The sequence below is a fragment of the Dendrobates tinctorius genome, unplaced genomic scaffold, assembly GCF_039654945.1.
Source record: "Dendrobates tinctorius isolate UK_male_01 unplaced genomic scaffold, ASM3965494v1 ptg000165l, whole genome shotgun sequence".
In the NCBI taxonomy this organism is placed as follows: Eukaryota; Metazoa; Chordata; class Amphibia; order Anura; family Dendrobatidae; genus Dendrobates; species Dendrobates tinctorius.
In genome coordinates this window covers 18,563,251-18,589,462 of record NW_027361832.1, presented here as the reverse complement: position 1 = coordinate 18,589,462, position 26,212 = coordinate 18,563,251, and the positions used below count along the sequence as shown (strand labels likewise).

Below are 26,212 nucleotides of genomic sequence, written 5' to 3'. Positions count from 1 at the left end.
TTGCAATTCAGGGCAAGTTATGCCTGGACATAGCTGAAGCTGGGATATATACGAGAGTTATATACGAGATGCGCTCCCGTTACCTCCTTATCCTCCTCTGTTCGTACAGGGTAGTCCTTCGCTTTGTGCAGCCACATTAAGGCCGTCTCGTTGTTCTTCAGCTTTAGATACGTCTTTCCCAAGTAAAGGAGGTTTTTACTGTAGAAATTTGGATCAACTACCGAAGATAAAAAGAAACATTCAGATGTTCGGTACATAAACTGTACGGTGTGGATCCATGGCTGATGGACAGATTTCATACGTAATTAAGGTGATCGACCAGAATGAGGGTGAGAATTACTCTGAGGTATAGGACAGGGTTTCACAGAAATTATAATTTCATATAAATCATAGTCCCACCATGAAATTCTAAACATCAGTGCTGTAAGGTCATTTACCTTCTTCAGCCATCTCAAAATATATTAAAGCCTAAAAAAAATAAAGAAAACGATCAAACTGTTAGCACAATGCTGAATGTATCCTGGAGCTGCAGAACAGAGAAGAGGAATTATATAGAATGTGTAATATCCGGTATAAACAGAAAGATCTGCTGGTGCAGGCGGATAACCAGGACACACATGACTGGAGGAGAGGAATATGGTGGGCACTCAACGGTAGAGGAAACTAGATTTAGCATGAAAGTGGCAAGGCACAGGCGTATTCCAAGTGAAACGTGCAGCAAAAAGTGTCTGTATGGGGTTCTGGCCATTGTTTTGCTGCAACGTATACCTGTCTGTCCTCCTGCCTCAGCCGTAAACAAGGTCTTACCATGGAAAGGTTGGCCAGAACCCTGTGCAGACACTTTTTGCTGCTCTATTAAAACATCTTTTTTCACTTGGACTATGCCTCTGCAGTGATATTTTCATACTGTATGACTGAAGGGCTCGAGAGCGGTCTCTTTACCAGACTTTGTAGCATACATAGTACCACACCGCTGCAAGCGACTGTGTCTGGTATTACGGAGCTGTACACTGGGCACTGCCAATACAAAACTATCAATGTGCTCGGTAAACAGGGAAAGGTTCCTTTTAAAACAGATGTGAGTGTGACCCTCAATAACCAGATATTGGTGGTCTTTCCTGAGGATAGGCCATCAATTGTGTCATCCTAAAATACCCAGGAGAGCCGAAGTGCCGTCTTTAGTGGCCATGTATCCTGCCGGTGATGATAAGGGTGGCATATTCTTCACACTGGGTCTGTAGGTTGTGACATGTGGCTTATCAGCACTCGCATTTGTGGATAAAACTGGAGGTATCTTTGAAGTCATGCTGTGGTTGAGCACCATGTGCCGCTACAGTTTGGGCTGAATACAGCGGCCATAGTGAGGAGACCTTCTATTCTGCAGACCTAGTATCTGACCACAGCAGGTCACTCTGGCAGTAGTAGTAGTTATGGTGGCAATTTTATAGTAGTAGTATAAAGTTATCCAGGAAAAAGCCAGTGTAAGCCCTGTCCTTGACCGTGAGGTTAGTTGTTTCTATGTTCCAACCTTATTTCCTTATTGTTTTGATGGAGTGACTCCAATATTTAGAAATAAATCACCGAACAAAGTTGCATAATACACAAAAGGTTCAAATTTACAGTCAGAAAGATGATGCCTTTAAAATCCATCATTTATTACATGTTAATTTACAAAAACACAATTTAGTGAACTAAACACAAAAAACTGCACTAATCTCACATGACTACAAATTTTGGGCGACAGCTGATTAAGAGGAATGTGCAGCCATTAGAGGTGCGACCCCCCCCCCATACATATGGGGCAATAAAATACAATAGGGATCCAAGGACGCAAACCATATGATAAAGAGAATGATGTTCTAGCTATCGGCTGCCCATGATGTGTACGTATGCGAGACTGGAGCAAGCTGGTACCTTGGGATTGCTTTTTTACTTAGTGTTTAGATCACTAAATTGTGGTTTTTAAATCAATAGGTAATAAATGATGGATATTATTGTGCTTCTGTGAGCTAACTGTGACTGCCGTATTGCGGAGAACCAGCTAAGTAAGAAACAGGCTTATTTTTTTCTTATAACTACAGCAACTTATTATAAGTGTTCTGAAGGAGGACAACCCCGTTTAATGGAAAAGTGAGGGGGATGGTCAATATAACCTTCCTACTAGTTTTCAGCAATGCAGTAGGAGGGTACATGAGCGTTGAATGCCCGGGATGCTCTGTATATAAAGCATATACTGTTACCTCATCGTATGTTACAGAAGGTGGAGCTGCAAATAAAGCTGCGGCTATTTTTTTCTGGTACCACGGCAAGTCTGCAAACATGTAGCACCTGAAAGAAACCAATACTTTAATACAGCAAATGAGATCTGGGGACAGAAATGTGTTGGCCGATACCTGCCCCAATCACATTCATCACAGGATGGAAAAAAGGCTGGAATTACAAATCCCCCAATCTTCAGGATCCTTGTGTCAGACAGGAGGGATATTCTATATTTTTTTCCACGTACCAAAGGCCTATAAGATGAATAGTGGTGGCGTCCCTTGGGTTCAGCTCTATGGCTCTCTGTAATAAAAGCTGGAGTCAGTATTATATAATGATAATATAACCATGAGTATGCCCATCATCATAACAAAACATTATCTAATGACACCAAAAAGGTAATTGATCCAGCATGAAGAGGTATCTCCTGAGCCTGAAAAACTTCATCTCCATTGGTAATAAATTAAAAACTCCATGCAGCAATGAAATAAAGTAGCATTGTCTTGCTGTAACGGTCTTCGTTAAGGAAGTGGGGGGGGACCTCAAACTATCCCTGGAACCCTAACTATCCCTGACATGGGGTTAACCTTGAAAGTAAAGAGGCCAGAGTCTTCGGCCTTACTATGATCCTGTTAAACCATGATCTGTCCCCTCCCACACCCCATGAGGCATGGGACAGAAATATAAGACACAAAAACAGGCATAACAGAAAACCTCTATCATATAAAAGCACTAACTAAAAATAGGGAGGGGGAATAAACTACATGAGAGCGGGGACCAGGAGATAAACACACACGTACTACAGCAAACCACAGTACACTACTACAACAACTCCACTCCAACCACTCAGTTTTAGCACACAGCACAGGAAGACAAATCTTTCACCGGCAAGGACAAGAGGGTCTGACCAGCACCACTACGTGACTGTCTTAACTCCGGATCTTCAAGGGGGGACGCAACACCCTTGTGAAAAGCATTTATACCACAGTTAAGACTGATTCTTCATTTAATTACTGTAGGGAGTTTTTCATTTATTATCCAAAAAAGTGAACTTTTATTTAGGCTCAGGACATATTTTAGGGTTGACAATCTACATATGGGGATTAGGGTCAACAGATCTATTCTTGCCCCTTGTTATAGGTCTCATACATGGACTCTGTACCTTAGATTTGTCCACACAAACTATACAACTGTTTCATGGTGTACTATACCTGGAAATGGTCCCGTATAATGTAGGCATTTCCGATTTTCATTTTGATACCTTCATAGTCTCCCACTTCACTAAGACATATGGCATACCACTGGAAGGAAAATAGTATACATAAGCGAGTTATCAGGTTACATATTTCCTAATAGATAGTATATTTGTAATTTACAGGAACACGTTAGATGGAGAATCTAGGGAACGCACACATTCTGTGCACAGTAGCGCTGCAGCAGGTCACAGGGTGGGATACCCGCACTACACCAGCCCTGTTCTTCCCTGCCTTCTGTATATACCGCAATACACTCATATGTGTAGTGTCTCTCTGCTTTGGCCGGATACAGGGGGTCCTAAATTAGGCCGCCCATTCTGTAATGATCCCCATAGAGAACTTCATAAACGGTTTCCTGAAAAGATCTCTTTTTATGTGGGTAACATACAAGAACACGGACCTTATGTGCTGGTGAGCAGGACTCGTTTATTTCCAGGGCTTTTTTTGCGAAATCTCGAGATTCATACACCAGTCGTTTCTTGTCGTTGGGGGAAGTTTTGCTGAGTTGAGCCAGATCTCTAGTAGCGCGGGAAAGTCTCCAGAGAATTTCAGCATCACTACTAAATAAAAGACAAACATGAGATTAGGACTGCGTTTAGATTCAGGTATCTAGATAAGGAGTCAGCAAACTTTGGCATGCTAAAGTCTGTGGAGAAATTACAACTCTTAGGGTACTGTTACACTAAGCGACGCACCAGTGATCCCAACAACGAAGCTACCTGTAAGGATCGCTGGTGCGTCGCTAAATGATCGCTAGTAAGATGTCAAACAGTCATATTTACCCAACGACGCAGCAACAATCTCGGCGGTCGTTGGGACCTTGTCACACAGCAGCGATTCTGACGACTCCCGCCTGCGTCCATGATTTCTGAGTCGCTAACGAGGTCGCTCGTCAGTGTCAAACACAGCGATACGCGCTGGCCAGCGGGACACCAGCGATCAAAAAATGGCCCAGGACATTCGAGCACGATCAGCGACATCGCAGAGGAGGCCTGGTCGCTGCTAAGTGTCACACGTAACGAGATCACTGGCGTGGTCGCTGTTGCGTCACAAAATCTGTGACGCTTCAGCGATCTCGCTAGCAATCTCGCTTAGTTTGAAGTACTCCTTATTCTCTGACAGCCACAAGCCATTAGGGCATGTTCCTGTTGGGAGTCGTAGTGTTATAACAGCTGGAAAGCACCTACTTACTGATCCCTTATTGTAGGTCAGTAGATCACATCCAATTATTCATAGCTATTAATATTTTCTATATTGTGCAGTTTTTGCAGCTTGCACGTGTTCACATTAGGAGATGCTGGTCTTTTTTTTTCTCGATTTAGTTGCTGGATGCTAGCTGCCTCCAGTCTGATCTTGCACCCCTCCCATTGTCTTGCAGGTGGCTGCAATCAGCTCTACCTGCCCATAAATTGTAGGCTTAAGCCTGTTTCACACTTCCGTTTTTGTGTCCGCCAAACGGATCCGTTTCCGTTTTTTTGACGGAAACTGATGCAAACGGATCCGTTTTTTTTAAAAACGGATCCGTTTTTTTGACGGATCCGCGGTAACCGTAATGGAAGTCTATGGGACAAAAAAAACGGATCCTGCAAAAAATGGCGGATCCGTTTTTTTACGGAAAACAACGGATTTTGACGGATTTGAAAAAACGGAAGTGTGAAACAGGCCTTAGCCTGATAGTGACATGTTTATCCAAAATTGTAGGCTGTGGCCCAGAAGTGGCTTATGTACGGTAGAGCAGGGACCCATCAGGGGAGGTCATCTTACCGTGGTTGATGGGCTTACATGAATTGGCCAATTTGTGCACTAAGAACCTTCATTTTCATCTTACTGTTTTAAAAAAAATTTTGAAAGAAATATATTTAAGGATTATTATCCAAATTGCATGTTTTTAATGTGTTTCTGTGTTTTCACATGGCCTAGATTTATGCACATGTGCTGCTGTATTCTTTTTGTCTATATTGTGCAGTTTTTGCAGCTTGCACATGTTCACATTAGGAGGTGATGGTCGGTTTTTTTGCTTTTTTTTCTCTATTAATATAAAGATATATCATTAAAGGTGAGGAAACATTTCATATGCAAATCGGCACAGCGGAAGGGAGCAGGGCCTCCATTACAAACTCTTAAGGGCCCTGCAGTATAACTTGGGATGCACAACCAAACTGGAAACGTCTTCGGGTTTTGCCCTCTCATCAGGGCAAAGCAGGAGGTTTGGCTGGGTGAGAGGCCTTTGACGGGATATAAGGGCTAAAGTTACTCTATGTAATGAGTGCATGTTGGCATAAGTAGACTTCTAGGCCATGCAATGCTCCTATCTCCTACCTCTGTGAACAGCTATCTGGATATTTGGTTTCCCAGAGGAACATTGCATATAGCTTCTCTATAATGTACTTGTATTTTATTGGTCACCCGGTAGTTGCTGCATGAAGCCCTGCCCGTGGTATTCCCAACCCTAATTCTCGACATGGTGAAACAATGTCCAAATTACCTGTCCTGGTGTTGGCTCAGGAATTCATATAACTTCTCCGTCTCGCCACTTCCATAAAGATAATCTGCTTGTTCCTTTACATCTTCAACTACAGGAAAGAAAAACGATCAATGGACCGAGTCCTTGCTATTTTGATAAATCAGGTTATTTGCTAAATTGATTGTGCAGGTATTACAGCAAGAAAGGTTTTATAGAGGGGTTTAAATAGCCAAATTTGTGGGTCTCTTCCTCCCACCCAGAATGGCTGGAGAGGTAGGAGAAAGGAACAAAGCAGTTATCAGAGCACAGGAATGTGTAGGTATGATGAGAAAGCACGGCTGTGGAGTCTGAGTCGTGGAGTCGGAGTCATGGAAATTGAGGAGTCAGAGTGGGAAGTTTGGCTTACCGACTCCACAGCCCTGGGAGAAAGGTAGGTGAAAAGCAGGATGCTCACCTCTGCCAGTTTTGCCAATGATGGGCACAAAGTCAGGAGTCTGCTTCAGGCCAGTGCCATCATCCTATGCTGTCCTTCTACAAGGAAGTGAGTAGAGTAGACCACAGAGAAAAGAAACACCACGGCGCTGAAGGTATATCCTGTCAGTACCGGAAGAAATGCATTACCCTGGAGGTAATGGGTACAAGCGGATTATTGGAATACCAAATAACCACGCGTTTCAGGGCCAATGCCCTTTGGTTTTCCAATATAATCCAACATCCTGGGTCATATATTTTTTCCGGTACAGATGACTAACATGAAGTACACCTGCAGTTTCCCATCTCCACGGTTGATTCAATTTTTTTCCCTTGAAACATTAGGCCGAGTTTACATTTGACGACTATCAGGATTAACAACTGCTTATCGGCTATAGGTTTCTCAATCCATAGTTAATTTCTTGGCTGTTTACACAGGCTATTGTTATGATTGAGTCACCGTAGGAGGCAAAAACAGAAATGCTAGCTAAGTCCTGAAAACCAGAGAAGTTGGCAACTATCAGATTGCAGACCCCTGAACCTATCAACACAACTAGCAGTAGCCGTGGGGGGTTCCTACGATGACCTAGACCCCTCGATCACAGCCGGAGAGATACATAGGCCTAAAGAAGGAAAGGGGAAATCTAACTGCCCCAGAGCAGACCCCAAAGCAATAGGCAGCCCCCCACATATAATGACGGTGAAGCAAGATGAAAACACTTACACAGATAGAAAGACAGGCTGAGCAAAGACGGGGCCCAAAAACTACCTAGATAGGAACGGATAGGAAGGCTGCTGTCTGCAATCTGCCAAAACCCTATCAGAGACAAAAGCCAACAAGCTGATATAAAAATGGCCCTGAAGCAACTAAGCTTCAAAAACTAAATCAGCAATCAGGTACTTTCAGAAGACAGAGCTCAAGGAACAGTGCACACTCCAGCAGGGAGTGGCAGAATCCAAAGAGCAAGAAAAACAAAAACAAATCTTAGATGCAAAAAGGCAAAACAGAAAACTTAGCTTTAGGAGAGCAGGAATCAGACTGGTGTCCAAGAGTCCACAGAGAAATCACCCGCAGGGCAGAAAGGGCGTAGGCTGCCTTAAATCCAGTCAGTGACTCCACTCAGCCAATCGTCTTCATTAGTCCCAGGTGCCTGATAATCAGGCTCACTACCTTCCTTCACTAGAATAGGGAGTTTACCAGGCCTCAGTGACGGAGGGGAAAATGAACTCACAACAGTACCCCCCCCTTGAGGAGGGGTCACCGAACCCTCAACAACGCTACCAGGGCGATCAGGGTGAGCCCGATGAAAGGCACGCACCAATCTTTTGGCAAGAATATCAGAGGCAGAGACCCAGGAATTATCCTCCTGACCATAACCCTTCCACTTAACCAAATACTGGAGTCTCCGTCTAGCCAGACGGGAATCCAGAATTTTCTCTACCTCATATTCCAAGTTACCTTCAACCAACACAGGGTCCGGAGGTGCCACCTCAGGCACAACTGGCTCAACAAACCTCTTCAACAAGGACTTATGGAACACATTATGGATCTTAAATGTGACAGGAAGAGCCAAACGAAAAGAGACCGGATTAATAATCTCCAAAATCTTGTAAGGTCCAATAAATCTAGGCTTAAACTTAGGAGAAGCCACCTTCATAATAATAATAATAATAATAATCTTTATTTTTATATAGCGCTAACATATTCCGCAGCGCTTTACAGTTTTTGCACACATTTTCATCACTGTTCCCGATGGGGCTCACAATCTAAATTCCCTATCAGTATGTCTTTAGACAATATTTAGCAATATTTTAGCAATATTTTTAAATATTTTTTGATGATAACCACACCATATCACCAATCTTAAACTGGGGACCAATGGTCCTATGTCGATTGGAAAACCGCTGGGCCTTTTCCTGGGAGAGAGATAACTTATCCACCACTTGGTCCCAGATCTGGTGCATTCTCTCCACCACAGTGTCAACACCTGGGCAGGCAGAAGGCTCCACCTGCCCTGAAGAAAATCGAGGGTGAAAACCAAAGTTACAAAAAAAAGGTGACATCAAAGTGGCAGAACTAGCTCTATTATTTAAAGAAAATTCGGCCAAGGGCAAAAATGAAACCCAATCATCCTGATCAGCGGAAATAAAACATCTCAAATACGACTCCAAGGTCTGGTTTGTTCTCTCTGTCTGCCCATTGGTCTGAGGGTGAAAAGCAGAGGAGAAGGACAACTGAATTCCCAACTTGGAACAGAACGTCCTCCAAAATTTAGACACAAATTGAACTCCTCTGTCAGATACAATGTTCTCAGGAATCCCGTGCAAGCGAACCACCTGTTGCAAAAACAGAGGCACCAACTCAGAGGAAGATGGCAACTTAGGGAGTGGTACAAGATGAACCATCTTAGAGAACCTATCACAAATCACCCAAATAACAGTCATTCTTTGAGAGACCGGCATATCAGAAATGAAATCCATTGAAATATGGGTCCATGGCCTCCTGGGGACCGGCAAAGGCATCAACAACCCACTAGAGCGAGAACAAGATTTAGACCGGGAGCAAGTCCCACAGGACTGCACAAAATTCCTGACATCATGAGACAAGGTGGGCCACCAAAAAGAGCAACTCACCAGATCTCTAGTACCAAAAATACCTGGATGACCAGCCAATGCAGAGCAATGAACTTCAGACATCACTCTTCTTCCACTGGTCAGGAACATACAACTTTCCACTGGGGCAACGCTCAGGTTTGTCCTCCTGGAACTCTTGCAGAGCAAGTCTCAAATCGGGCGAGATAGCAGAAAGAACTACCCCTTCGCCTAAGATGGTGGCAGGCTTGGTCACCACAGGAGAATCAGCAAAGAAACTCCTAGAGAGGGCATCTGCCTTGACATTCTTAGTTCCAGGAAGGAAAGAGACCACAAAATCAAAACGTTTAAAAAACAAGGCCCACCTAGCCTGTCTAGGGTTCAAGCGTTTAGCCGACTCTAGGTAAATCAAATTTTTGTGGTCAGTGAGGACCACAACTTGATGTTTGGCTCCCTCCAACCAATGTCTCCACTCCTCAAATGCCCATTTCATGGCCAACAGTTCCCGATTCCCCACATCATAGTTACGTTCAGATGAAGAGAACTTACGGGAAAAGAAAGCACAGGGATTCATTTTAGATGTTAACGGATCCTTTTGGGACAACACCGCTCCTGCACCAATCTCAGAATCATCCACCTCTACCTGGAACGGGAGTGAGACATCAGGTTGCCGCAGAACCGGGGCGGAGGTAAATCTACGCTTCAGCTCCTGAAAGGAAGCAACCGCCTCCGGAGACCAATTCAACACATCCGCACCCTTCCTGGTCAGGTCAGTCAATGGTTTGGCAATACTAGAAAATTTTGCTATAAATTTCCAGTAAAAATTAGCAAAACCCAAAAACTTCTGGAGGGCCTTCAAAGAAGTGGGCTGAACCCAATCATAAATGGCCTGTACCTTGGCCGGGTCCATTTCAATAGTTGACGGAGACAAAATAAATCCCAAAAAAGAAATTCTCTGTACTCCAAAAAGGCATTTTGATCCTTTGACATACAGAGAATTCTCTCTCAAGATCCGGAACACAGTCCGAATATGTTCCACATGAGAATCCCAATCCTTGGAGAAGATCAAAATATTATCCAGATAGATAATCAAAAATTTATCGACAAAGTCTCGGAAAATATCGTTCATGAAGCACTGGAAGACAGAAGGGGCATTAGTGAGCCCAAAAGGCATCACCAGGTACTCAAAATGTCCCTCCGGAGTATTAAACGCCGTCTTCCATTCATCCCCCTGCTTAATGCGGATAAGATTATACGCCCCCTGAGGTCAAGCTTGGTAAACCAGCAAGCACCTCTGACTCTAGAGAATAGATCCGAAATCAGGGGTAACGGATACTGATATTTAATAGTAATTTTATTGAGGGAACGATAATCAATACAAGGCCTTAATGAACCATCCCTTTTGGCCACGAAAAAAAACCCAGCACCTAAGGGTGAAGAGGATGGTCTAATATGACCCTTCTCCAACGCCTCCTTAATATAGGATCGCATAGCCTCGTGCTCGGGTACAGATAAATTGAAGAGCCGACCCTTGGGAAATTTACACCCCGGGTTTAGTTCAATTGCACAGTCATAACTCCTATGAGGAGGCAAGGACGCAGACTCATTCTCACTAAATACATCATAGTAGTCTGCCAAATAGTCAGGAACCTCATGCGACTGAGGAGAGGTGGAAAAAACCGGAGCCTCACCAAAGGCACACCGGCAACCCCAACTCACCACAGACACAGACTTCCAATCCAAAACTGGATTATGAATCTGCAACCAGGGAAACCCCAGAACAACGGCATCATGCAGACCATGCAACACCAAAAATCTGCAATTTTCTTGGTGGTCTGGGGCGACCCGCATGACCAACTGGGTCCAAAACTGAGGTTTATTTTTAGCCAGAGGGGTAGCATCAATCCCCCTCAAAGGGATAGGCGTCTGCAGAGGTGTCAACGGAAATCCACAACGTTTAGCAAAATCCAAGTCCATTAGGTTTAGTGCTGCTCCCGAATCCACAAAAGCCTTGGCGGAAAATGTGGACAGGGAACAGATCAGAGTAATCGCCAAAAGAAACTTAGGCTGAACCCCACCAACAGAAAACGTGTGTGCAAAGCGTTTCTCACGTTTAGGACAAACAGAAATAACATGTGAGGCATCTCCACAGAAAAAACACAGCTTATTACGCCTTCTGAATTCCTGACGTTGCGCCTTAGACAAAACTCTATCACATTGCATAGGTTCAGACGTCTGTTCAACCGGTGGCAACACCTCTCGTGTAATCCTGCGTTCACGTAAACGCCGATCAACCTGAATGGCTAAAGACATAGAATAGTCCAGACCAGAGGGAACAGAAAATCCCACCATAGTATCTTTTACGGCTTATGACAAACCCTTCCGAAAGAGAGCAGCCAAGGTTCTATCATTCCAGGTAGTAAGGACCGCCCACTTTCGGAACTTTTGACAGTACAACTCTGCAGATTCTCGACCCTGGTTCAATGCTAACAGGGTCTTTTCAGCCTGATCAATAGTATTAGGTTCGTCGTACAGCAACCCCAAGGCTTGAAAAAATGCGTTCACATTAGTCAGAATAGGGTCATCTGGTTTCAAAGAAAACGCCCAATCCTGGGGATCGCCGCGAAGCAAAGAGATGACAATTTTAACCTGCTGTGCGGGGCTCCCTGACGAGTTAGGCTTCAAAGCAAAAAATAATTTACAATTATTTTTGAAACTCAAAAATTTAGATCGATCCCCAAAAAATACATCAGGTGTGGGGATCTTTGGTTCAACAGCATGTGAACGAGCAAGATAGGCGGAAATTCCTCGCACTTCAGCAGCGAGCTGCTCCACACGATCAGACACTTGCTTTATCTCCATTGAGAGAAAAAAAAAATTCCCCCTACGGCCTCAGAGATATAAAGGAAAGAATATACACACACCTTTTTTTTTTTTTTTAAACACAATTCTTTCCTGCTATTGAGTACCCCAGGATCTGCGGTTTGGCGGGTGATTCTGTTATGATTGAGTCACCGTAGGAGGCAAAAACAGAAATGCTAGCTAAGTCCTGAAAACCAGAGAAGTTGGCAACTATCAGATTGCAGACCCCTGAACCTATCAACACAACTAGCAGTAGCCGTGGGGGGTTCCTACGATGACCTAGACCCCTCGATCACAGCCGGAGAGATACATAGGCCTAAAGGAAAGGGGAAATCTAACTGCCCCAGAGCAGACCCCAAAGCAATAGGCAGCCCCCCACATATAATGACGGTGAAGCAAGATGAAAACACTTACACAGACGGAAAGATAGACTGAGCAAAGACGGGGCCCAAAAACTACCTAGATAGGAACGGATAGGAAGGCTGCTGTCTGCAATCTGCCAAAACCCTATCAGAGACAAAAGCCAACAAGCTGATATAAAAATGGCCCTGAAGCAACTAAGCTTCAAAAACTAAATCAGCAATCAGGTACTTTCAGAAGACAGAGCTCAAGGAACACTGCACACTCCAGCAGGGAGTGGCAGAATCCAAAAAGCAAGAAAAACAAAAACAAATCTTAGATGCAAAAAGGCAAAACAGAAAACTTAGCTTTAGGAGAGCAGGAATCAGACTGGTGTCCAAGAGTCCACAGAGAAATCACCCGCAGGGCAGAAAGGGCGTAGGCTGCCTTAAATCCAGTCAGTGACTCCACTCAGCCAATCGTCTTCATTAGTCCCAGGTGCCTGATAATCAGGCTCACTACCTTCCTTCACTAGAATTGGGAGTTCACCAGGCCTCAGTGACGGAGGGGAAAATGAACTCACAACAGGCTATGAATGTAGACATTTTTCTCTGCGGTACATGTCCTGGTTACACAAGGCTATGTGCTGCCAAGAACCATTATTTTTAAGCAGACATTGATTTTTTTGTTGGCTGACTGAAAGCCTGTTTACACTGCACAAATATAGGGAAACAAGCGTTCCTAGAGAGGCTTCTTCCCGATAATGGGGCCGTGTGAATGCACACTAAAGCCCCCATCACAATAAGTGAGATCGCTGCTGAGTCACAAGTTTTGTGACGCAACAGTGAACTCGCTGTGTGTGACACGTATCAGCGACCGCCCCCCCCGGCTGGGTATCGCTGATCGTGCAGGAATGTCCTGGGCCATTTTTTGATCGCTGGTCTCCCGCTGGCCAGCACGCATCGCTGTGTGTGGCAGCGGGAGACCATCGATCAGCAAGCTCCCAGCGCTGTAAGCAGATGCTGGGAGCTAGTATCCAACGTAAACAGCGGGTAACTAAGCGCGCGCGTCGCTTAGTTACCTGCTGTTTACCTTGGATACCAGCGTGCGCGCGCTGTGAGCTGGTATCCTGATCTCTGGCGAGATCTGCCTGTTTGACAGCTCACCAGCGATCATATAGCGACACACCAGCGATCCTGACCAGGTCATGTCGTTGTCGGGATCGCTGGTGTGTCGTTTAGTGTAACGGGGGCCTAAGGGTCCATGGTACAGAGACTGTCGGTTCCTAATCTCTTTTGAGGGGAAACAATGGATGTAAATACAGACATATATAGAACAAATAAATATGGCTGTGTCACTAAGCGCAAAGTGTTTCTTTTATCATGACCCTATATATACACTGCTCGAGCAGACACGCAAATGACATTTCATTGGGGGACATAGGAAACCAGTTGGGCTTAGGTTTCATATAAAAGGCACCTAGACGAATAGATAACTATGGTATTCTTTTTACCGACTTTTTTTCTCCTTTAGATCATGGAAACAGAGGGGAATAACCTCACTGCACTATGGTTCCGACAAAGAGACAAAGTACAGTCTGCAAGGGGTCGCGCTGCATCCCCTCTCATCTGGAGGGCAGGACCCTGAAGCAATCAGTGTTCAATCTAGACCCCAGATGAGTTCAGTGATCTCCAGTCACTGCCTGGTTTCTGGACTTAATTCCAGAGGGGCAGAACTCACTTTCAATAGATGTTATAGTCACTCACCATTTTACGAGGTTTTCCACTAGAAAAATGGACCTCAATTGTTGCCTTACGTTCGGTCTACCTCGGCCGAGCAGTCGATGCGACATCACCAATGCTGGACCTGGGAGGGTGAGTACTGTCCGATTTTGTATATATTTTATTTTGACATTTAGGTTCCCTTTTTTAAAATTGGAAAACCCCCTTTAGTTTGCCGTAAAACACATATACATTGCAGCACGTCAATAAGGCAAGAAAATATACCCTATATACTCGAGTATAAACCGACCCCCCTAATTTTGCCACAAAAAAACTGGGAAAACTTATTGACTCGAGGTGGAAAATGCAGCAACTACTGGTAAATTTAAAAAATAAAAATAGATACCAATAAAAGTAAAATTAATTGAGACATCAGTAGGTTAAATATTTTTGAATATCCATATTGAATCAGGAGCCCCACATAATGCTCCATACAGTTCATGACGGTCCCCATAAGATTCTCCATTGAATAATATGCCCCATATGCTGCTCCATAAACGTTATGGCCCCATAAGATGTTCCATAGATTATGCCCCTGTAAGATGCTCCATATATTATGCCCCTATATGCTGCCCCTATAAAATGCTCCATAGATTATGCCCCCATGTGCTGCCGCATTTAAAAATAAAAAAATTACATACTCACCTCTCAGTCGCTGGGGCCAGGTGCCGGTGTCACTGCTGGCACCTGAGATATTCACCTGTCCCCCGGTCCATCGCTGCTTGCTGCTGTCTGGCACGTCATCTGTCAGTGACGTTCAGACTGCCGGGGGCGCAGCGCGCACTAACCACGTCACCATGACCTCTGCTGTCTGAATGCCACTGACAGATGACGTGCCAGACAGCAGCAAGCAGCGATGGACCCCGGACAGGTGAGTATCGCTATACTTACCCATCTTGGCACGGTCTCTGCAGCCCCCAGCTTCTCCGCGATCTCCCTTCCTGCCTTCAGCGGTCACGTGGTACCGCTCATTACACTCATGAATATGCGCATATTCATGAGTGTAATGAGCGGTACCATGTGACCGCTGAAGGAAGGCAGGGAGATCGGAGAAGCTGGGGGCTGCAGAGACCGTGCCAGGATGGGTAAGTATGACCTGACACCCCCGCCCCCCCCCTCGTGTATATGACTCGAATATAAGCCGAGAGGGGGACTTTCAGCCCAAAAAATGGGCTGAAAATCTCAGCTTATATTCAAGTATATACGGTACTTCCAATATGGGTACCTCTGCAAAGTTAACAAAAATTAGCAATTTAACAAAACACAAATGATGAATTTACCTTTAATACTGGCATATACTATGGCATGGCTGTGCTTCCATCTGTAGGATCCCATGGCAAGCAAAGACAAGGATGACAACACAAGACCCTTCTCCAATAATTCCCTTTTCCTTGGAACCTACGGCAGATAGACATTATAAACAGGGCAGCGAGAATTCCCACCACTCCGGTTCCAGTCTGCTATTTACAGATTGTGTAAGAAGATCCCGTTCCGGCATTTACCAAAGAATATACCAATAGATTACCTAAAGAACCACACAAATATCAGATATGGCATTTTGGGCCTTTTGCAGTAAAATTGCTTTAATCCAGTACGCATGGAACTGGATGAAAAAAAAAAAAAAAAAAGAATATCCAATATTCTGGAGCATATATGGCATGTGCGTGTAAGTAATTGTTGTAAACATTTCTGCATCAAAAGAAAGACGCTTGGCGGGAAAAACGCTGCATAGAAATAAAACACTCGGTTCTACATACATTCTATACAACAATGCTGAAAACACTGATACGCGGCACATATGAAACTATGCAAGGAAAAAATAAGCAACATGTGGATGAGATTTCAGAAATCTAATTAACTTTGCTGGAAGAGTAAACACTGCATTTTTTGTGGGAAAATCGTGAAGTGTACACATACCCTTAGGGTACCGTTACACCTAGAGATGCACCAGCGATCCCGACCAGCGATATGACGCGGTCAGGATCGCTGGTGCATCGCTAGGTGGTCGCTAGTGAGCTGCCACACAGGCAGATCTCACCAGCGACATCGCAGGGGACGGGGATCGCTACTTACCTGTCTCACCAGGCGATCCTGCGTCCTCCCGCCCGGCTCCACGCGTCGCTCATCGTCACAGCAGGAAGCGCCGCAGGAAGTGGATGACGAGGAATGGTCCAGGACGTTCTCACGCGATCAGCGATAACCAGCGGGGGAGCCGGTCGGAATCACATGCAGCGATGTCGCTAGCAATATCGCTGCAACGTCACAAAATCGGTGACTTTACAGCGATATTGCTAGCGATATCGCAGTGTGTAACGGGGGCTTTAGGGGATTGTAGAAAAGTCTCTAAAATGGACTTAAAAAGGGAAAGTGTCTCAAAGAAAACACCCAAAAATAAAAGATGAAGTCTGCTCTGAACGCTTTGTAATCGGTGACTATGACTTCTGCGGCTTCTCTTATAAACCTGACGAAATCTGCAAAGGAGAAAGTGGTTACAAGGAAACGGAGACTTGATACATTACATCATTTCCAGGAGGTCTGGGTTTCTGTTTTTATACTTCTCAGTGTGATGTTTGGTAAGACACTTTGCAATGAACCAGCGTGTGCAATAACCTTAGGACATCCGGTGTGGCCGCAGAAGCCCCTCCTGAGCGGAGATCACTTACTTGTATGGTGATAGACGTCTACACTACAATTGTTTACACTATAACCAGCGGCCGCTGTGGGCAGATGAGCGAACCCGGACTGTAAAGTTCATATCGGACACCTAGTGTCTGATGCTGAACTCCGAACACAGACTTCTCCTGCAGGTCCATTTTAGTGAACAGAAAAAGACTCTGCGGGGGGCACTCTGCTTCCTTTGGCAGCCTCCTAGCAGTTACTACGACCATTTTACAGTATGAAAGTTCAAGTCCCCATTGACTTCTATGGACTTCGGGTTCAAGTTCGGGTAGAGTTCTTTTACGCAAACCGAACATTGGACTAAAGTTAGGTCGAACCTGATGAACATCCACAGATCCGCTCATACCCAGTCACCAAGGCCGAAACCATACACCTGTGTTTTGCAGTCTTAGGCCGGGGTCACACTTGCGAGAAACTCACGAGTCTCGCACCTCAATACCCGGCACTGCTGCCAGCACTTGGGACCGGAGTGTGCAGCTGTATGTATTTCTATGCAGCTGAACGCTCCTGGCGGCAGTGCCGAGTATTGAGGTGAGAGACTCGTGCGAGTTTCTTGCAAGTGTAACCCGGCCTTAAGGACAGACCATGATGAACAGATCGGCTGACAGCTTTCCTTGTGATCCGAATTCAACAGCCTCAAGGATATATAAGAGGCTGTCAAATTTGGGTCAGGAGAACCTTAACCAGTCCGTACATTTCACTTCGTAAGGCCGCAAAACACAAATGTGTGAATTTGTCCTAAAGTGCATTCAGACGGACCGAGAATCAGATGCTATACATTCATAAGAACGCTTGTTCCAGATTATCAGACCGTGTAAAAATGCCGGTGATCATCTGACTGACATGTAGAGTTGTTGTCAAAAGTTTACATACCCCGGCAGAATTTTTACTTTCTTGGACTTTTTTTCAGAGAATATGAATAATAACACCAAAACGTTTTCTCCACTCATGGTTAGTGGTTGGGTGAAGCCATTATGACAACCCAAAACATCCAAATAACCCTGATCAAAAGTTCACATACTCAATATCTTAATACAGTGTATTGCCGCCCTCTAACATCAATGACAGCTTGAAGTCTTTTCTGGTAGTTGTGGATGAGGTGCTATATGTTCTCAGATGGCAAAGCTGCCCTCTTCTGGGCAAAAAACCTCCAGTTCCTGTAAATTCCTGGGCTGTCTAGCATGAACTGCACGCTTGGATCTCCCCAGAGTGGCTCAATGATATTGAGGTCAGGAGACTGAGATGGCCACTCCAGAACCTTCACTTTGTTCTGCTGTAGCCAATGACAGGTCAACCTGGCCTTGTGTTTTGGATCGTTGTCATTTTGGAACGTACAAGTTTGTCCTGTGAGAAGCTTCCAGACTGAAGACTGCAAATTTGCCTCCAGTATTTGTTGATCACGTTCTGTATTCATCTTTCCTTCAACTTTGACCAAGTTTCCTGTGCCTTTGTAGCTTACACATCCCCAAAACATCAGTGATCTACCTCCGTGCTTTACAGTAGGAATGGTGTTCCTTTCATCATAGGCCTTGTTGACCTCTCTTCAAATGTAAGGTTTATGGTTGTGGCCAAAAAGTTCAATTTTGGTCTCATCACTCCAAATTACCTTGTTCCAGAAGTTTTGAGGCTTGTCTCTGTGCTGTTGTGTGTATTGTAGGTGAGATACTTTGTGGCATTTGCGCAGTAATGGTTTTCTTCTGGCGACTCGACCATGCAGCCCATTTTTCTTCAAGTGTCTCCTTATTGTGTATCTTGAAACCGCCACACCGCTTGTTTTCAGAGAGTCCAGTATTTCAGCTGATGTTATTTGCATCCCAGACAATTTTCCTGGCAGTTGTGGATGAAATTTTTGTTTATACAGAACCCCTGATTTTCCATTTGTTAATCACAGTTTGAACATGGTTGACTGGCATTATCAATTCCTTGGCTATCTTTTTGTATCCCTTTCCTGTTTTATACAGTTCAACTACCTTTTCCCATAGATCAGTTGACAATTCTTTTGCTTTCTCCATGACTCGCAATCCAGAAATGTCAGTGGCTGGGTGAAAGATGCAAGAGTCTGTCTGGATCCCCGAAATTCACTCAGCTTTTATGCACACACACCGATTACAAGTAAACAGGTCAACGATGAGGATGTTACCTCTAGTAGCCAGTCAAACCCATTTGTGTCAACTTCTGTGCATATTATTAGGCCAATATCACTAGGATATGTAAACTTTTGATCAGGAGCATTTGATGGTTTGGGTTGTCATTATGATTTAAAAAGAGAAAACAGTAATTTGACAATAAATCGCTTCACCCAACCACTAATCATGAGTGGAGAAAAAGTTTTGGTGTTATCATTCATATTGTTTGAAAAAAGGCCAAGAAAGCAAAAATTCTGCCGGGGTATGTAGACTTTTCAGCACAACTGTATAATGCTTATTCTTCGCATGATTGTATAATTTATACCAGGAAAATAATGTGAAGAAGCAGCATCCAATCCGGGTGAAAAATACTCACAAAAGTTTATTCTGCCATTAGAAAAACATACAACGTTTCGACCACTACGTGGTCTTTCTCAAGTAGTGGTCGAAACGTTGTATGTTTTTCTAATGGCAGAATAAACTTTTGTGAGTATTTTTCACCCGGATTGGATGCTGCTTCTTCACATTATTTTCCTGGAATCTTCATGTCCATTTGGGTCTCTGGACTGGAAGCGTGCATCTCCTGAATGATCTTGTAGGTGCTGTCGGCTGTTACTTTATTTTGCTGTATAATTTATACCGGCATAGCATTGTGTTTTCGGCAGCACATATCCTGCCAAAAACAATACTTTACAGGGACAGAAAGATCATATCAACGATCATTCTGTTCCCATCAGTACTCGGCCTGTGTAGACGAGCAACAATGGGTTCAGAGTGACTCTTCTGATGGAACCTTCATCAAAACTCCCATGACAGGTGACATAACGGACTTTAACGCTCTTTATGACCATAAGTTTACAAAATACATTTTCTTTCCCTACATCCTGCACAATAAAAGGGTTTTTTGATACAGCATAGCAAGAGAATTCAGCATGAGGGTTCTGGTTTTACATGGGTCATCTGCCCATTGACCAGAGGTTATGTACACAGACCAGCAGGGAAACCCACAGGGTCAAGTAAAGGCACATATAGGTCTCCTGGGCGCTCGGTCTGTGGAACGTGAAATCCAAACAGGAGGGTAGGGAGATTGTGGTAGTGGTGATCATGCCTGCAGTGTAAGCGGCACAGTCAGGCCATTATCAGCAGAGGAGACGGTGTACTTACATAGTTCCAATGTCTAGGGTTACAGGGGATCTCCGGAGATTGAAAAATGCGGCAGCACCTGACTTGTCCCAGCCGCAGTTATATGGAAATACACATTAATACAAAGAGCTGCATATACTCTGGTCACGCTTCCTTTTTGGCCTATATTTGCTGGGAATGACCATGGTGCTTAATGGCTTCTAAAGAGTGTCCTCCTGACACACGTCTGGCGATTACAATTTTACCATCCAAAAGAAAAGAAAACACTCTTCTCAGCCGTTTACATCTCAATTTTATACTTTTTCTTTAACAAATCTGTTTGCAGAAGCTGCAAGTCTTATAGAATTAGTCGAGGATTAGCCACAGGCCGGCTGTGGAATCAGCTCTTGGCTTTGCCAATGGGCGAACCTGGAACAAGTCAGTGGAAAATTCACAACTTAAGGCCCCTTTACATTTAGCGATGCACCAGCGATCCGACCAGCGATACGACCCGGTCATGATCGCTGGTGCATCGCTAAATGATCGCTAGTGAGCTTCCACACAGGCAGATCTCACAGTGATGCAGCAGTGGACGATACTCACCTTTCACACACAGCGATCCTGACGTCCTCCCGCCCGCGTCCAGCATCGCTCGTCCTCACAGCAGGAAGTGCCCGACGAGAAATGGAGCCGGACATTCTTGCGCGATCAGCGATAACCAGCGGGGGAGCCGGTCGGAGGTAAGTATCACACATAGCGATATCGCTATAGCGTCACAAAATCGTTGACATTATAGCGATATCGCTATGTGTAAAACCCCCTTAAGACATGCAGATGTCTCTGCAGATTTGATCCACGGGTTCTCCTGCATTAGGTCCTGCCATGTTACCAGAAATACATTTCAGAAGTGCCGCTCATCGTATGCAGGACGACCTGTCGTTCTTATTGAAGTTATGAAGGGGGCTGGCTTAGCTCATGTACCGAGCCATCCTACATAATGTGCCAACAGATGAGGAAGTGCTTCAGAACAAATGTGGCTCTTGAATAAGGGCCCCATCACAGACAGCGAGATCGCGTGTATCAGCAGCCCGCCCCCCCACCAGGTATCGCTGATCGTGCAGGATCGTCCTGGGCCATTTTTTGATCGTTGGTCTCCCGCTGGCCAGCAGGCATCGCGTGTGGCAGCGGGAGACCAACGATCAGCGACCCTGCACCCTGGTATCCAACGTAAACAGCGGGTAACCAAGAGCCGCGCGGCTCTTGGATACCAGCTGTTTATCCTAGATACCAGCTTGCTCGCTGGTCCTGATCACTGGTGAGTCTGTCTAACTATGTCCCAGCGATCCCATCAATGTCGGATCGTTGGTGGGATCGCTGGGACATCGTTGTAACGGGGCCTTAAGATTGTCTGAGCAGATAAGAACCATAAAGTGCATTAGTAAATTCGTGTTTTACTTTTTATCAGCAATGAAGCACGATTCTGCTTCTGGACGAGCCCTTGTGGGCTACATGGCAACATAGTGGGAATGACCTGGATGTTTTCAGGAGATGCAGATCATCAGAGGACAGGAGCTGGAGCACACTTTAATACTTAAGGAGAGGGGGAAAGTAATTTTTATAGAGCTCGGAGTGCAGGCGAGGTGGCACGTCACTTGCACAGATATTCCCCAGGAATACTGTGCCAACCTTTGTTTTAGCAGCCTGAGCCGACAGGAGACGTTGCAGGGGCGACCTCCACACGTCCCGATGCAGCTCACACAGCTAGGCCTTGTACCTGAATTATGAGCTCAGCTGAAGCTTTTCCCTGCAGGGTTAAGGTGTAGATGGCGCAATCTGCAGAGGATAACCTCCGGGCAACTCACCTCTATAGCCACGAGTTTGTACTTGCAAATTCTCCACCATTTCCAGTCTCCACATAAAACAGTCTCTTTACTCCTCACATGCTCCTGCTTAAAGGGAATCTGTCAGTAAATAAACCCTCCATGAAGATGAATAAAAGATATCTGCAATCTCATGTCTTATTCCAAAAAGATCCATATTTCTCTTGATATGTTAATGAGCTGTTAAGATCTATGAGCCGGACATAGATCTCCGTGAGAATCCTCCTCTAGAGATTACGGTATTTTACCTAAAAGGCGGTGTTACCAGTGCAAGACATGTAATGACTGAGAGTCCACCCTCCTAATCTCACTGCATTACAAACTCACCTGCATAGCTCTTCAGCGTCCATCTCAAAGTCAGCCATGTATGTGGGGGGGGAGGCAAAGTACAGGAGCGCTGACAGCACTGTGGGAAGAGAGCTGCTGCTGCAAATGTGTTTGCAATGAGGAAAAGTTTAGCTCTGCTGTACTGCGTTAGTAAGCAATCACACACAGCTCTGCAGTGAGATCAGAAGAGCAGATTGTCGGTATTGCATGTCTGACACTGGTCTTATTTAAATTATACACGTCCAGACCATAGATCTTAACTAGGGTGGGCAGACAGATGGCATTTCGGATTCTGGTACCTGACCCAAACTTTTAAGAAAGTTTGGTTATTATAACAGTACCCAATTTCCACCAGAGCCAGAACCCCATTGAAAATAAGGAATACGCTAAGAAAAAATAAAAATCCTCTCTCATATAGACGGCTCAGGAGGGGAGATCCTACTGACCAATTCCCTTTATTGGGACTGTCAGCACAAAATGACTGTTCAAACCAAGGACAGGCACTCGGTGCATAATGGTGAGGTCACACATTTAAGTGCATCTTCCCACTTACGTGTTTTCCATCTCTCTCTGCCTCTATGAAGCCAGAACTGTCCATCAAAGGGGGGAGCAGAGATAGATGGAAAATGAGCAGATGGGAAGGTGCACTAAGGGTTTGGCCCCGCCATGATGCCCCGAGTGACTGTACTTGGCTTGAGCAGTTATTCTGTGCTGACAAAGTCCCTTTAAAGTGTAGCTTGTCATTTCAGGTGCCTGTTCAGTACAGACTGTCAGATGTGCGCACATGAGGAATAACACTTTCTGACTATTGTTCAATAAGGAATAAATTCTTGGACTTAGAGTGCGCTGCCAGACAGATTCAATATCCACACAAGGTTAAAAAAGTTAACCCTTTAATCCCTACGCGTTTCGAAGCATAACGCTTCTTCTTCAGGGGTTGATACATGATGTATCAACCCCTGAAGAAGAAGCGTTATGCTTCGAAACGCGTAGGGATTAAAGGGTTAACTTTTTTAACCTTGTGTGGATATTGAATCTGTCTGGCAGCGCACTCTAAGTCCAAGAATTTATTCCTTATTGAACTGTGGTACGGTTCCGCTGTGGACCGTTGGACGTGCAGCAGGCTGACTTACTATATAAGCTTTATTTTCTCTTTGAGAAGGTGAGTTTAATACTTTCAGTATTTGTACATTTTACCCGGATAAGACCCTATTGCGCTTTTGTTTCAACCCTTTAGTGAAAATAACTTTCTGACTATTCGGAGTTTCTGCTCAGTAGGCGCTCTTTCTAATTCTCAGGTGTTTCTTAGCTACTGGATGGAGACTAGCAGTAATCCTTTCCTGCATACACACAGCCATGAGGTTCCTGCTTTCCTGTGTCTGTGTAACACGTTCAGAATAGACGATACTGCAGTACTAAGCAGCGTAGCTGTGAATGCAGCACTGCAGTGTGAAATCAAAGCAGCAGAACTGTTTATACGTACCTGTGCTTCTCACACTTCTTCCACCCTCTCCATAGACTTTAATATTAAGTTGTAATCTGATTGATCAGTGAGCGGGCAGTATGTCTTTTCTTTAACGGACTTTAGCTGGATTTCAGAGTAATTGATCGGTTTAAGGCTCGGGTCACAGAAATGTATATTCTCTCATTCGAGAGACTCGGGTTGATTGTGCCAATTGCATTCTGATCATACATAGTGTGATCCAATTTTCTCAGATGAATAGAAGATGGAGGAAAAAAGTTTCCATTCTGACAGAGGAAATCTGACTGCACTCAAGATATCATCCGAGTGCAGTCTGATGACTTCTAGTACTTATTGACTTGACTGGCCGAGTGCAATCTGATAAGATCAAACTAAGGCGTGCTGCGACACAGGAAACGTACATACATACATATATATATATATATATCACTGTGACAGTCCTGCTATTGAGGGACTGCAACTCCCAGCATTCTGTGAGGCATTCTCTGGAGCATGCTGGGAGTTGTAGTTCGCACCCCCCCTCCTCTTACATGAGTGCACACAGCCCGGGAGCAGCTCCTGCCCGTCAGCCCGCGATATAAGCGCTGTCCCCAGCCCAGCACTGTGCTCCGCGCCGCCGCCATGCTGCTCCTCTCCGCTCTGTCACCGCTTTAACCCCGTGGTGGGTGTACTCCGGCGGTAGAGGAGTCGGGCGCAGGCCCTTGGGTGACGTCACGGTCACATGGTGACGGCGGCTCCAGGAAGGAGCGAGTGCTGCTGGGACATGTAGTTCCGTCTTCGGCTGGATGTATCTGTCCTGTTATAATAAATGCATGCTGCTGGGACCATTCTCTGCCGCTTGAGTTATAATATCTCTTAAAACATCTATTAACTGGGACTTGTGGTTCTCTTCCTCATTGTACATAGTGAGGGAAGTAATCAAAGTAGTGGGGGCAGTTACCCGTGGCAACCTATCTGCACACTGCTTTCATTTCCAAAGTCATATTTGACTAATGAGAGCCGGAATCTGATTGGTTGCAGCTACTCTACTTTTTGTTTGCTGCAGTCTAGGCCTGGGCTGATTTTTCTGGCTCCTTGCTGTAATGTCCACTGTTATCCCTTCATGGCAGGGGCTACATGGCGCCTCTGACAGCGAGACTCCGTAGTGGTAGCATCTGGGGCCCCTTGAGACTCTGCCCAGGCTCCAGCCCTGGAACCTTCCACAGTCCCACCACCCACTCTTGGAAAAGCTCCACTTCTGCACCACATCCTAACTAGAGATGAGCGAACATGTTTGGAAATCGCCAATATCAAATTGGACGCGAACATAGTTCATTCAGATTCGTGTTCACTTTTACGACCAATTTTACTCAAAGTCGGCAAAATTCGGTCACGGTCCGGTAAATCATCGCATTTCTACTAATGCTTTTGTTATGACTTTGGCTAGGATAGTGGTGCGGTGTGATGAGCGGAGGGGACGTGTTTGATGAGGGAATTTTCCCACACAGCTTTTACCATAAAGTGAGACTAGGGACTTTTTTTTTCAAGTGGCGGAGGAATACAGTGCGGAAGGATACCTACCTTCCGTCAATGGATTCCTGCAGCCCGTAGAGAGCGGCAGCATCAGCTGATGCTGCAGTTCTCTACCCAAGATCGTCGTGGGACACACTCGTGGACTGCTTCGGATCGTGGGTGAGTATTTTTGTGGTTTGTTATGTTAATATTTATTCCGGAAAAGACAATGGCTTCGGGGAACAATGTGACAAGTATTGGTAAGTATGTTACTCTATGTTATATGTACTGTATGTCTATGTATGTATTGTATGAATGTATTGTATGTAGCATGCATGTAGCATGTATGTAGTATGTATGTAGCATGCATGTAGTATGTATGTAGTATGTATGTAGTATGTATGTAGCATGTAGTATGTATGTAGCATGCATGTAGTATGTATGTAGTATATATGTAGTATGTATGTAGTATGTATGTAGCATGTAGTATGTATGTAGCATGCATGTAGTATATATGTAGTATGTATGTAGTATGTATGTAGCATGTAGCATGCATGTAGTATGTATGTAGTATGTATGTAGTATGTATGTAGCATGCATGTAGTATATATGTACTATGTATGTAGCATGTAGTATGTATGTAGCATGCATGTAGTATGTATGTATGTAGTATTTTTTTTTTTTTTTACATTTAACACATTAGCCGGATGATGGGACTACTACTGTCCCATCATTGGCTAATGTGTCAATCACTGTCATGGTAGCAGGCATCGCCCGATGGGACTTGTAGTCCCATCGGACGATGCCTGCACAAACCACTGGAGCCTGCACAGACCACCGGAGCCTGCACAGCCCCCCGGCAGGGCGGTACAGACCCCCACAGGGTGCACAGACCACCGGCAGGCCGGCACAGCCCCCCGGCAGGCCGGTACAGACCCCGGGCAGTCCACACAGCCCCCCGGCAGGCCCGAAATGACGGCGCATCATGATGCGCACACACCGCGCATTATGATGACGTCATTTCGGCTGTCAATCAACTTTGAACTTCCGATTCCGATGCCCGATATTGAAAAAATATCG

At 45.0% G+C, this 26,212-nt stretch overlaps 1 protein-coding gene across 3 annotated transcripts in view; it reads right to left on the bottom strand.

Moving 5' to 3' along the window:
• The window catches only part of RMDN1 (regulator of microtubule dynamics 1), a 40,575-nt gene that overhangs the window by 2,638 nt on the left and 11,725 nt on the right, over positions 1-26,212 (bottom strand). Inside the window, exons 1-9 of one of the 3 annotated variants that reach the window (XM_073550544.1) lie at positions 24,172-24,382; positions 15,305-15,422; positions 6,001-6,088; positions 3,916-4,072; positions 3,471-3,560; positions 2,507-2,562; positions 2,241-2,328; positions 438-468; positions 84-217 (exon numbers count right to left, since the gene is read on the bottom strand). In XM_073550544.1, the coding sequence (XP_073406645.1) occupies positions 84-217; positions 438-468; positions 2,241-2,328; positions 2,507-2,562; positions 3,471-3,560; positions 3,916-4,072; positions 6,001-6,088; positions 15,305-15,422; positions 24,172-24,264 (855 nt within the window). In that variant the 5' untranslated portion in view covers positions 24,265-24,382. Of the gene's footprint in view, positions 1-83; positions 218-437; positions 469-2,240; positions 2,329-2,506; positions 2,563-3,470; positions 3,561-3,915; positions 4,076-6,000; positions 6,089-15,304; positions 15,423-24,171; positions 24,383-26,212 lie in introns of those variants that run through there. The other 2 variants (XM_073550543.1, XM_073550545.1) reach the window with 2 other exon arrangements.